At 45.2% G+C, this 14255-nt stretch overlaps 1 protein-coding gene across 1 annotated transcript in view; it reads right to left on the bottom strand.

Annotated features, from left to right (window-relative positions):
- Positions 1-13696, bottom strand: part of ADRA1A (adrenoceptor alpha 1A) — a 68151-nt gene extending 54455 nt beyond the window's left edge. Inside the window, exon 1 of the mRNA XM_082256040.1 lies at positions 12497-13696. Within this exon, the coding sequence (XP_082112166.1) occupies positions 12497-13394 (898 nt within the window). The 5' untranslated portion in view covers positions 13395-13696. The remainder of the gene's footprint in view (positions 1-12496) is intronic.
- Positions 13697-14255: the final 559 nt, after the last annotated feature.

Genomic DNA, 14255 nt, shown 5'->3' with positions numbered 1-14255 from the left:
GCCTAACATGTGCTGAAGTGGTCTTCAAGCTGTTTTGCCTGATCTGGAGAAAGCTGTGCCAAGGAGAAGACCCAGGGGAGGCCCCTTGCTGGAGAGAGCCAGGAAGAATGCTGGTCTCTAAGAAAGGTCTAGTATCTCACTTGAAGGTCATACTAGAATTTGGGAACATGTTTAGTGTTTCTGGGTGGGCTTCAAGGTTCTGAATCTGTGAAGCTGGACATTGATTTAGATCCGTAGAGTCTGTAAGTGATCTGCTACGGTATCTGGGACCCCTAACCTTCACCTCCTTAACCATTCTGCAATAAAACTTTAGAAATACAAAAGTGGCTCGCACTCAATATCCTTTCTTGGTCCCCTATTTTAGCCAAAGACTCAGCCCTGGGGTGAAAAGCTAGTCTGCCCCTGGCCTCTGGAGGTGCTATCCTGCCTTTGGGGTGTCAGAGGGGTGCTACATTAAGGAAAGCTGACAAAGGGTTTGTGTATTTGTCACCCTCCAAGCCTAGTGAAAAGGCCACCTTCCCTCTGTATGGCATGTTTTATGTTATATTTTGGTATTGGAACATGTCCCCCCATGGCAATGCCTGGCTTCCCATGCGTAGCCCTGCCCCCTTGAGGGTGGCTAGATTTCTCACCTTTCCGGGTCCTCTGGGTTACCGACAGCAACTGCATGCAGAATCTTAACACTTTACTTTCTGGCTCAATCAATGAACAGTCTAGTGGTTGTAGTTTTTGTTGGTTTATTTTATATGGGGATGGGAGAAGGGATGAACTATTCACAATGCTGAGGACTTCTATCTGAGAATGAGGCAAGGCCGCAGCTTCATCCTGCCACTAGATGAATCTGAAGTAATGCTCTTTAGCACTTATCTTCAGGGTACTCACCTAGTACCCCCTTTCTATCCACCAGCTGACACCCGTCCTCTGACTACTCTACTCCGGAGTGGCCCCCTTCCTGGTCAGGCCCTGTACTCACTTCACTGCTTCTCAGGTTCTCCAGTGTATCAACTCCTCCTAGTCAGCCCTCCTGGACCTCTGGGTTCAGCTCCACACTTCTGGCTCATCAGGCTGACTGCCTGTGGCCACACACCAACCACTGCAGAAGAGGAGTCAGCCGCCACCCTCCTTCTGGGACTCTGCTTCCTGCCAAAGACCCATGTGCTCCTGGCTTTTATACCACACCCCATAACGCACAGAGACAGCAGTCTGTGCCAATCACTGGGGCTGTATCCCCATTGGTCAGGTTTCCTCCACTGTCCAATGTGCCTCCCCATTGGACCAGTGGGGACACTCTTTCAGACCACATGACTCACACACTGAGCACATTGAGCAGACCTAACTCACAGATCCTGCTCCCTGTTATGCACAGTGCGATATAGAATTTACCTGCTGCTCCTCTGAGCAGAGCCAACAACTATACTCACTTTCTAGCACCTACCTAGGAGCGTGCTTCCCATGCCTTTCATTGGACAATAGCTTGATTATTAGCCCCACAAAAGGACCAACTTGAATATCCAGGTACACCCTACACTGGTGTTATTAGGGTTCAAACAAATTTGGACTTTTCTCATTTTCATCACGTTTCGTGAAACTTTCCACAGATTGAACAATGTGCAGATATGCTCATCCCTCATCATTACTGGTCACGCAAAAGACAAAAAGAATTGCATTACATTTAGCCAAACACCACCAAGGTGTGCCATGATCCGGTGCAGATTGTGTCCCCACTCATGCATCCCAAGGACTAGTTCCTCTCAGTGTTCTCTATTTTTTTTTTAAGTTACAAGTTAACATTTTCCGTATTTTTTTAGTTTACCATATAAGTTCATGTCTCTTGTAAACTATCATTTTTTACCTTCTTAAATTCCTGCTGCATATTGCTATGTCCCGACAAAATGCCAATGGCCGAAGTCCAAAATATTTTGAAAAGGAAAAAAGATTTGACATTTTCATAGCTATTAGTCTTAACAACAATATCCAGTATACACTAAAGGTACACACAAAGTTCCTTATAGCACTTACATAATTAACCACTTAAAGCAGAGTTCCACCCAAAAGAGGAACTTCCGCTTTAAGCACTCCTCACCCTCTTACATGCCACATTTGGCATGTCATTTTTTTGGGAGCAGAAAATGGGTACCTAGTTTTGACAGGTACCCACTCCCGCTTCCGGTTGGGCCACCTAGGCGCCCCGACCGGAAGTTCTCCTCTCCCCCTCCCTCCCTGCAATCTTCTGGGACACATCTAATGCGCATGCGCAGTGCGCACCTGGCTGTGAAGCCACAAGCTTTCACAGCCAGGTACCCACACTTGTGATTCTGGCGCCGAGGAGAGGCGAGAGAGCGGAGCGAGGCATCGAGAGGCCACGTCGCTGGATCATGGGACAAGTGAGTGCTCCCCAAGCCGTTATTTACCAAATAACGAAAGCTTGCAGGAAAAATTTAATTGTTTTGGCTTTATAAATGCAATTATTTCTGCAGCAGCTTCTGTACACATTACAGATGTGCCACTTTAAAGGTAGACTAAGGGGACCCTACCAGGCACTATATTGGAAGGAGTTTTTCATTTTTTCTGTTATTTCTCATTTTGATGCTTTCACTTTAAGCATCAGTAAACCACTGCTCATTTAAAAATTACTTTTTTTTTACAAACATTTTTTTAATTGATACATGTCCCCCAGGGCAGTACCCAGACCCCCATAACTATTGTATGCCCAATTACTTGCATATGCACCTTCAAAATGGGCACTTTTGATTTTTCCAGTTTGGGGCCTATAGACTTCAATGGGGTTAGTTTTTCGGTTCTTGAAATTTCGCAATGTTCGAAAGTTCTGGTACGAACCGAACAGGGGGTCGTTCAGCCCATCCCTAGTTAGGAGTGTGTAATGTACATAGTTCAGGGACAGGAGTGTGTAATATAGATAGTTCAGAGTCAGGAGTGTGTAATATAGATAGTTCAGAACCAATCAGGAGTGTGTAATGTACATAGTTCAGGATCAGGAGTGTATAATGTACATAGTTCAGGGTTAGGAGTGTGTAATGTACATAATTCAGAGTCAGAAGTGTGTAATGTACATAGTTCAGGGTTAGGAGTGTGTAATGTACATAGTTCAGGGTTAGGCGTGTGTAATGTACATAGTTCAGGGTTAGGAGTGTGTAATGTACATAGTTCAGGGTCAGGAGTGTGTAATGCACATAGTTCAGGGTCAGGACTGTATAGTGTACATAGTTCAGGGTCAGGAGTGTGTAATGTTCACAGTTCAGGGTATGGAATGTGTAATGTACATAGTTCAGGGTCAGGAGTATGTACTGTACATAATTCAGAGACAGGAGTGTGTAATTTACATAGTTCAGGGTCAGGAGTGTGTAATGTTCTCATTTCAGGGTCAGGAGTGTGTTATGTACATAGTTCAGGGTCAGGAGTGTGTTATGTACATAGTTCAGGGTCAGGAGTGTGTAATGTACAAAATTCAGGGTCAGGAGTGTGTAATGTACATAGTTCAGGGTCAGGAGTGTGTATTGTACATAGTTCAGAGTCAGGAGTGTACAATGTTCACAGTTCAGGGTCAGGAGTGTATAATGTTCATAGTTCAGGGTCAGGAGTGTGTAATGTGCATAATTCAGGATCAGGAGTGTTTAATGATCATAGTTCAGGGGATGGAAGTAGATAATGCATAGAGTGCAGGGGTCAGGAGTCCATAATATGCATAGAGTGTAGGGGCCAGGAGTCCATAGTATGCATAGTTCAGGGTCATGAGTGTATAATATTCATAGTTCAGGGTCAGGAGTGTGTTATGTACATAGTTCTGGGTCAGGAGTGTGTAATGTTTTCAGTTCAGGGTCAGGAGTGTGTTATGTACATAGTACAGGGTCAGGAGTGTGTAACGTACATAGTTCAGGGTCAGGAGTGTGGAATATAGATAGTTCAGGGTCAGGAGTGTGTAATGTACATAGTACAGGGTCAGGAGTGTGTAACCTACATAGTTTAGGGTCAGGAGTGTGTAATGTACATAGTACAGAGCCAGGAGTGTGTAATGTACATAGTTCAGGGTCAGGAGTGTGTAATGTTCATAGTTCAGGGTCAGGAGTGTGTAATGTGCATAGTTCAGGACCAGGAGTGTATAATGTACATAGTTCAGGGTCAGGAGGTGTAATGTTCAAAGTTCAGGGTCAGTAGTGTGTAATGTACATAGTTCAGGGGTTGGAAGTAGATAATGCATAGAGTGCAGGGGTCAGGAATCCATAACATACATTGTTCACGGTCAGGACTGTGTAATGTACATAGTTCAGGGTCAGGAGTGTGTAATGTTCATAGTCCAGGGTCAGGAGTGTGTAATGTTCATAGCTCAGTGGTTGTTTGTAAATAATGCATAGAGTGCAGGGGTCAGTAGTCCATAACGTGCATAGTTCAGGGTTCAGAGTGAGCAACATACAGAATGCAGGTGTCTAGAGTATGTAAATAACAGAGTGCAAGGGTTAGGTGAGGGTAACACACAGACAAAGGCTGCAAAGGCAGAGGGTATGGGTATGCACATGCCACAGCCATGACATGTAGCAAAACTGATCCCCCCTGTCAAGTTCAGTCGCCGAATAAGACCCATTCTACTGAACGTGGCCACCCAAAAATCAAATATAATGTGTGGTGCAGGTTTTTAGGGGTTACATCAGGAGGCTAAGGAGGCATTATAAAAAAACTAGCTAAAATGGAGGGAGGGGTATGTAATGTGCTAGAGATTCTGGAATCAATTGGGGGATTTTCTGGAAAATTACCAATTAAAGGAGAACTAACCCTCTAAGTAAAGGGAATGGGAGGCAATAGTGCTACGTTAATTTGTAAGTTTGTGCCCAATAACCCTTCAGCAATGTGAGCAGCCAACAATGTGCCTTAAATCCCCAACCAGTGATGGAGCCATAATGTCTATTAGTGGTTGTCAGTCACAATACCCATAGACCGGCTCCGACGGTGCACCACCACTTCCCCATGTAATTAAATGGAATCGCTCAGGGAAATAAATGACAGTCACAAGCTGGTTGATGACAATAATAAAACTCGGTCAGAATGGTAAAATAACTGGAAACAAAACAATACTGAATTGGACGCTCGTCACACCCTCACGGGCCTTTTCATCATCTGCGCAGAAAAACAGATGGAAGGGGAAACTTTCGAATTCTCCACGGTTAATTAGAAGGTTCGGCTTAATTAAAGAACATTTTACACTCCATCGGCGACATCATTAGAGACAAGGGTGTGATCGTTCATCAGTAATTAGTACTTTTTATTTAAAAACAGCGCATAACTAATAAACACACATGTAGGGGTTTATAAGGATCCAAAACCAATTAGACAACTGCCCGGAAATAACTTTTAGTTTATATCTAGGACATTTACCATAAGCAGTGGCGGGACAAGCTCATCTAGTGCTGAAGGCGCCAAACTGTACCCCCCCCCCCCTACCCTGATGGGGGTGCCACTTCTACCTGTCATACAATTGCACAGTGCAACAAAAAGAAGAAAATGTTGGGTGACTGGTTGGCACACTGGGAGTGCTGGTACCTGGTGTGGATCGCAACCCCGAACCCCCTAAGCATGCCACTGGTGCAGACAATAGGCCAAACCACTGGAGGAACAACTGCTCCTGTGCTCAGGCTCCTCCTGTCTGGTAGGACAGCCCCCAGGCAGCATGACAGGTCAGGAGGGCTTCTTTCACATAGTTGAACCATTGCAACTCTGCTCAGGCTCCTCCTGTCTCATAGGGCAGCCCCCAGGCAGCATGACAGGTCAGTATGGGTTCTTTCACATAGGTGAACCATTGCAACTCTGCTCAGGCTCCTTCTGTCTCATAGGGCAGCCCCCAGGCAGCATGGCAGGTCAGTACGGGTTATTTCACATAGGTGAACCGTTGCAACTCTGCTCAGGCTCTTCCTGTCTCATAGGGCAGCCCCCAGGCAGGATGTAGCATGGAGGGTTAGTACAGGTTCTTTCACATGGGTGAACAATTGCACCTCTGCTCAGGCTCCTCCTGTCTTGTAGGGCAGCCCCCAGGCAGCATGGCGGGTCAGTACGGGCTCTTTCACATAGGTGAACCATTGAAACTCTGCTCAGGCTCCTCTTGCCTGGTAGGGCAGCCCACAGGCAGCATGGCGGGTCAGTATAGGTTCTATCACATGGGTGAACCATTGCACCAATGCTCAGGCTCCGCCTGTCTTGCAGGGCAGCCCATAGGCAGCATGGCAGGTCAGTACAAGTTCTTTCACATAGGTGAACCATTGCAACTCTGCTCAGGCTCCTCCTGTCTTGTAGGGCAGCCCCCAGGCAGCATGGTGGTTTAGTACGAGTTCCTTTTACATAGGTGAACCATTGCAACTCTGCTCAGGCTCCTCCTGTCTTGTAGGGCAGCCCCTAGGCCGCATGGCAGGTCAGTACAAGTTCTTTCACATAGGTGAACCATTGCAACTCTGCTTAGGCTCCTCCTGTCTTGTAGGGCAGCCAACACACAGCATGGCGGGTTAGTATAGGTTCTTTCACATGGGTGAACCATTGCACCTCTGCTCAGGCTCCTCCTGTGTTGCAGGGCAGCCCCCAGGCAGCATGGTGGCTCAGTATGGGTTAGTTCACATGGGTGAACCATTGCACCTCTGCTCAGGCTCCCCTTGTCTTGTAGGGCAGCCCCTAGGCAGAATGGCGGGTCAGTATGAGTTCTTTCACATAGGTGAACCATTGCAAGTTTGCTCAGGCTCCTCCTGTCTTTTAGGGCAGCCCCCAGGCAGCATGGCGGGTCAGTACGGGTTCTTTCACATAGGTGAACCATTGCAACTCTGCTCAGGCTCCTCCTGTCAGGTAGGGCAGCCCCCAGGCAGGATGGTGGGTCAGTACGGGTTCTTTCACATAGGTGAACCATTGCAACTCTGCTCAGGCTCCTCCTGTCAGGTAGGGCAGCCCCCAGGCAGGATGGTGGGTCAATAGGAGCATTTTTACATGAGCGGCTGGGGGGGGGCTGTAAAAAAAAGTGGCTGAGTCACAGTATTACTGGCCCCAGCTGCTCACCCAAAATGCATACGTGATGCTTTGCTTTGCAGCATTTTCAATACTGCTTGTCAAACAGCCCAGTGAGTTCAATGGGAGCACGCTGTAACGGCAAGCCAAATGTTAGACTCACAAATGCGTTGCTTTTTTTTATACTACAATCCACGTACGTCCCTGCCTACTTTTGGGTTAAGGAAGCGTCAATGTGTGCCCCACTTCCGGCATTGACTGTGATTGTACACAGCCGGAGCCTGTCAGCAAGTCCCGGCCAATGTTTCATGGCTGGGACCTGATAATCGGCTGTGTCCAATCACAGCCCAGAGCTCTGTGTTGACAATCTAGAGGGAACGATCTCTGTTTCTCATCCCTGCAAAGCAAGGAAGAGAAACTTAGTGATCTATTATAAGTAAAAGCAGCATACATTAAATGTATGGAGAAAGATATATAATAGATAGATACTCAGCAATATCCCTATATATATATAGTAGCGCAAACTTGTCAAGAAGCAAGTGCCAAAAAAATACGCTCCCGGGGAAGAAGTGGAAATCACGAAACGCGTCGGGGCGTGACCAGGCGATGTAACCAGGCTGTGTAAGAGGAGTTCGGATTACCCAGAAGGCGCAGCGTCCACGGCGTGGAGCCTGGACATCATCTCCCGAAGGGCATCCCTCCCCTATTCGTGACTGTTTTTTTGCGTTGGATGACATACAAGACATGTGAGTGTGTTACCTTATGTTTTATTTTTTTTTAATAAAACCCTTTCAAACGGTATCACGCTATTGGGATTATGTTCTCTCCTCCCCATATGCTGCTGAGCTTTTTTTGACTGCGCTGGTGCGATTCCTGTTGTGGATACTCTGGACCAGTGACCATCATTATAAGCCTGAATGCTCAAACACGAAAGTGGGTTGGGCCACAGCATCTGGTGAGTGGGCAATTCTCCTCCCCCCTTGGAGCACGGTGGTGGTGGTGATCCTTTTGAGAAACACGTCTTCGTACATTATCATCCCAGGAGATAGAGTGAAGGATTATGGACTGTTTGAGTCATTTCTGAACTTTTTCCTGCTGCCTATGTGACATCTATTGCATTTCGGACTTTTGTGCAGTGGGCACAGTATTTTTTTGGCACTTGCTTCTTGACAAGTTTGCGCTACTATATATATATAGGGATATTGCTGAGTATCTATCTATTATATATCTTTCTCCATATGTTTTAGTTAAGTAGCTGCATAGCCAATTTATTTATTGGTGAGTGATCCTCATTTGAAGCGCTTGGGATAGCTTATACTTTATTTGGTTTTCGTTGGGCATTTAAGCTGTCATATTATATACATTAAATGTAGTTAGGCATACGTTTAACCACTTGATTACCCCTAGATGTCAACCCCTTCCCAACCAGTGTCATTAGTACAGTGATAGTGTACAGTATTAGCACTGATCACTGTATTAGTGTAACGTTCATGCGTTTTTGTTTGCGGATGGATTTACAGCTGCAGAATTATTACACTCAGTAGCCTTGTAGAGAATCTGTTGAACAACATATCCAACTCTCAGGACTTCATCACCGTGTACAGCCTGTTATACACTATATATATATTAATAGATGTTAATGGAGGGATAGAGTATATGAGGATATATAGATGAGAGACAGGCTATTGTATGGTGAGCACTAGAAGTAGTATAGGAGAGTTGCAGGTGATGGTAAGCAGATAGGTTCTGATGTCAAGTATAGTGCAGATGGTAAGAGGACACAGATGGAGTATACTTTAGACAGAGTAACCTAGTGCAAGGATAGTTCAAGGTAGTCCCAAGAGCTAACAGTCTTATGCAGATGATAGTGAATAGATAGATACAGATAGTCTTGGTAATTGCTGTAGATGACAGTAGGAGATTGGTTTAGTAAGAATCCCCTGCGGGGTACTTATCACTTAGATAGGTTAGGAAATACAATGTCCAGAGGAGAGAGGTGATCCCGTAGCGGGATACGGATCACCAGCGAGGTTTCCGGCTTAGTTCAGCAAGGAAGGTATGTCAGCAGCTCCGACTTCTCAGGCGTAGGTGCGATGAACATGTGGGTTTGAACGAGCGATGAGTGAGAGCAAACCGGCGATTAAAATAGCCGCTCATAGCGGCGCTCGGCAGTGATGTCATCCGGTCTTAAAGGTGTATGCGTCCTTTGTATATACAAGATGGGACGCAAAGAGAGGAGAAATATAGGAACAAGGGTACCATAGGTACCGGAACATTACAATTAGTGTCACAGGTAATGTCAGTGGCAGTTAGTCAGTTCCCACCCAGTGTCAGTTAGGGGAAGATTTACTAAAACTGGAGAGTGCAAAATCTGGTACAGCTGTGCATAGTAACCAATCAGCTTCCAGGTTTTATCTCTCATTTACATTAAAGGAGTTGTAAAGGTTCAGATTTTTTTAAAATAAAAATACCAAACATGTTATACTTAGCTGCTCTGTGCAATCATTTTGCACAGAACAGCCTGAACCTCCTATTCTGGGGTGCCCCCTCGGCGCTCCTGGCTCCTTCCCTTCATCAGATGCCCCCACAAGGGGCCGCTTTCCATGGGGGCACCCATGCGGTCTTGCTCCTGAGTCCTGTTCCTGCATCAATCGAAACAGACAGCAGAACATGGCCCCACCCTCCGCTCCCGTGTCACTGGATTTGATTGACAGCAGCGGGAGCGAATGGCTCCTGCTGCTATCAATCTATCCAATGAGGACAGAGACAACGGCTGAAGCCGCTGGGCTCATGCACATCGCTGGAAAGGATGGGCTCAGGTAAGAAAAATGGGGGGTCTGGGAGGCAGCTGCAACAAAGGAGGTTTTTCACCTTAATGCACAGAATCCATTAAGGTGAAAAACCCTGAGACTTTACAACTCCTTTAAATGCTGCTGAAACTCCACTCAAAGCTGTACTACTGAAAACTGCTCTCCTTTATGTTCTGTCTTTAACTGTGGTATGTTTATTTTGCTTAACCATCTGTAGACTGTTCTCATTGCAATGCTTTATTGTCATCCTATGACTTTTAATTTATAGCCTGTTCCTTATCAGTTAGCTGTCCTCTTGTAAATCTTTTTCTGAAGTGAAAATGTTGCTCTGTTTAGCCCGTCCCTTTAATAATTCCTGATTAGTTAATTGGAAAGCACCCACCCTATCTCTAACAGTTAATAAGAAAGCATCTCTTGGGGAAGGCACATTTGCTGTTGGGGCTCTTTCTCAAAGTGGGGCTCTTTCTATAAGTGGGAGCACTTCTGACTCTGCACTTCAGCGAATGCACAAAGTGAATGAACACAGGAAAGGCTGAGCTAAACACCACACAGACTACAGGTGACCTTGTCTACCCCTTCAGCTATTTCTCCTTGTAACATGCACTCTCTACCACTCCTTCTGACAGCCATATCCTCTATCCTTAAACTCTCTCTCCTTCACCCCTCTTCTCCACCCCACAGCTTATATATATCACCCTCACTTCTGTCCTCTCCTTATTACTACACTCACCATCTCCTTCTATTTCTAAATCCACACGCACACAAAACCTCCAGGACACAGGGTCATGTCCCTTCATATAAATCACACTCTCATATTACCTCCCTCACCTTTCTCCTAACCTCTGGAGACATATCCCCAAACCCTGGGCCTCCATCATTTACCTGTGCTCAACACATCCATTACCCTGCACCCTCTGGCTGCAGCCGCAATCAGCACAATCTAGTTCCCATCTCTCTTCTTCCCAAGACCAGACTCCCTTTCTCTTGCACCCTTTGGAATGCCCGCTCTGTCTGTAATAAACTCACCTCTCTCCATGACCTTTTTATTGCTAACTCATTTAATCTCCTCGCCATTACCGAAACCTGGCTTCATGAATCCGACACTGCGTCTTCTGCTGCCCTATCCCATGGTGGTATTCTCTGGACTCACTCCCCCAGACCCAGTGGACGCAAGGCACACACTGCATTCGTCTTTTTTCTCCAGTATCTCTAAGGATAGCTGTGATCTACCGCCCAGTATCAACCTTTCTTGACGACTTCTCTGCCTGGCTACCCTACTTTCTTTCTTCCATAATCCCCACAATCATTCTTGGCGACTTCAACATTCCTATTAATACTAACACTCCTGCCACTTCCAAACTTCTCAGTCTAACCTCCTCTTTTGACCTGAAGCAATGAATACATGATTCTACTCTGAAGGCAATATCCTTGACCTTGTTTTCTCCCACCTATGTACTCCGTACAACCTCTCAAACTATCCATTCCTTCTCTCTGATCACTACCTTATTAGTTTCCTTCTCTCCCTCTCCTCCACCTCCTCTCCCTCCAACTGCCTTACAGTTACCCGTAGAAACCTACGTAATCTCAAACCTTCCCTTCTCTATTCTGCTACCGACCACCTCTATGACAAAATCGTGCCCCTGTCCTGCACCAACCTAGACCCTTCTGTTTACAACGCTTCACTTTTAGCCTCCCTGGACACACTGGCCCCCCTCACTACACATCGAATCAGTCCCCGACCCCTTCAACCTTGGCAAACAGATAACACTAGAAGTCTGAAAAAGAATAGCCTTGCTCTTGAGCGCCTATGGCGTAAGACTAGGTCTCAGAAAGATTTCAAACAATATAAATCTGCCCTCCAAAAATACAATTCCAGTCTCCACACTGCCAAACAGACCTATTTTATCACTCTCATTAACAACTTATCATCTCGCCCCAGGCAACTCTTCGTTACCTTTAATTCTCTACTTAGTCCTCCACTCACTGATTCACTCACTGCCCAGGAGATCGCCAACCACTTCAAACAGAAGATTGATACAATTTGTGAGGAGATCATTGCTGTTCAGATACCTTCCATGCTTTACACTTCATGCACACAGGTGCAATCACTACTTCCCTCATTCAACCTCACCACTATAGACGAGGTTGCTAAACTACTAGCTAGCGTCCACTTGACCACCCCCTCCTACTCATAAAAACTCCACGTCTTTGGTCTCCGTGACTGTACTCTTCATTGGTTCTCTTCCTACTTATCCAACTGCACCTTTAGTATTACTTACAATCCTACTTTCTCCTCACCTCTTCCTTTCTCTTTTGGGGCCCCCCAAGGTTCTCTTTTTGGACCTCTCCTGTTTTCAATTCTACACCTCTACAGCTTCCAATACCATCTCTACGCCGACGATACCCAAATCTTTCGCTTGGGTACAATGTTGCATGACAGCGCAATTACCAGTTAAAGTAGCTCATTGTCAAATAGCAAAGAACGGCCTGGTTATTCAGGGGGTAAATCTTCCAGAGCTAAAGTGGGTAATTAATCTTGAGGCCTAAAATTATTTTTTTAAAACATGTGTGCAAGAAAGGCAAAAAATGGCTCTGACAACAAAAGGGTTAAAGTTGGATTTTTTTTGGAACAATTCCCAGCAACTTTCATTTCTGCAACAGAAAGTTATATAGTAATAAAAAAAAAAAACACTTACCTATAGGCATGGCAAGAAAAAAAGGAAGCCAGCATAGGACAAAACATCCCACAACTATCCCCAATGTCTTTGCAGCTTTCTTTTCCCTGGAAAATTTAAGGAGTCGTACAGAGAAGTGGGTTTTGTGCTTCGTACTTGAATTGGAGTTGAGGCTATCAGGGGTGCTCTTCCGGTGAATCCTCAATGTCACCTCCTCAGAGTCTGATTTCTCACATTTCATCCCAGAGTTTAAAACTTTGCCCTCCCTTTTGGCCACGACGTAAACCCTGAAGTACATGACAAGAATAATGGTGAGGGGAAGATAAAAGGAACCAAAGGCAGAGAAGAGTGCATAGCCCGGCTCTTCTGTGATTTCACAGATGGTCTCGTCTTCCGGCGCCGGCTCCTTCCAGCCAAATAAAGGTCCAATGGAGATCACGAGGGACAAGACCCACACGCAGAGTAGAGCAAGAAGACCTCTCCTTTCTGTCATTATGCTGGGGTACCTCAGCGGATAGCTGACCCCTATGTAGCGGTCGATAGATATGACACATAAGCTCATTATGGAAGCTGTACAACAAAGTACATCAACGGCTGCCCAGATGTTGCAGAAAATACGTCCAAACAGCCAGTAGCCTTGGATCTCAAAAGTGGCGGAGAATGGAAGAACCATGGACATCAAGAGTAGGTCTGCTACGGCAAGGTTGACGATGAAATAATGGGTCACGGTTTGTAGATGCCGGTGGCAGGCGACTGAAAGTATGACCAAGATGTTTCCAAGCACACCAAAGGTGATGAAGACCCCAAAGATAACTCCGATGATGATGGTTTTGGAGATGCTGTTGGTGGGCGTCTGGTGAGTGCAGTTTAGACAGAGAGGGATCGATTCTACTGTGTTGCTCTGGTTAAATAGGACCATGATCAAGTTCAGCCAAGTCTGTTTAAAGAAATGATGTCTCCAAAGTTTAGAGTCAGGAAAGGATTCCTAAGTTTAAGGTTCTGGAAATAGTTTTTGGGCCAAAATACACACTCAGGCACTGATTAACATGCAGAATTTAGAACGTGGCCAATATGATGTTTACATTTCATGTCCTCGTGATTGATCAGAGATGGTAACTCCAACATCATTTTGAAATGTTTTCCTTCTCTCTGGGCACTTCCAAGTTATTCCAATAGATTGCAGATGTGAAGAGATTTCATTGCACGCCGTTTCTTCATAAGAATCACATGTCTTAGCATTTCACATTTATCGTACGAAATCTCCTCCTGTGAAGGTGTTTTTGGGTTGAGTAGCTTCCTGATAAAGGTTTGGTTGTAGCCGAGCATATATTTGGCAAAATGTGCTTTTTTCAAGGTTTATATTGTATGTTGTAATACTCTGTATTGTATTTTTTCTTACTTCACTTAGGAGAACTTTATAAGCATCTATTCGTTGAGATGAATCTCTCCTGGAGAAAAGGCCGGTGAAGGTTTTTGGTGGATCCTCCAATTTCCAGTCCGTTATCCTATTCTTTGGAGGCTGCTGATTAAATTGTTGGGAACAAAAAGTTTCTCTAATTGGACTGGTGAAGAAGACTGGTATACATGGGTGCTGTGACATCGCCGTCTTCTCATGTTACTCCAAAGGCTTTGATTATCTAAAATATAAAATAAAAAAAAGAAGGTCAGATAAGCCCGAGCAGGTGAATTTTAAATGTTTTTGTTTGATGCATGTTTTTTTTTTTTTGTTCCGTAAATGCATATTATTATTATTATGGATTTCTATAACGCCAGCAATTTG

The sequence above is a fragment of the Pelophylax lessonae genome (assembly GCF_965119305.1).
Source record: "Pelophylax lessonae genome assembly, chromosome: 4".
Taxonomy (NCBI): domain Eukaryota; kingdom Metazoa; phylum Chordata; class Amphibia; order Anura; family Ranidae; genus Pelophylax; species Pelophylax lessonae.
Note: the sequence above shows the minus strand (reverse complement) of the source record. Positions and strands in the feature narration are given on the sequence as shown.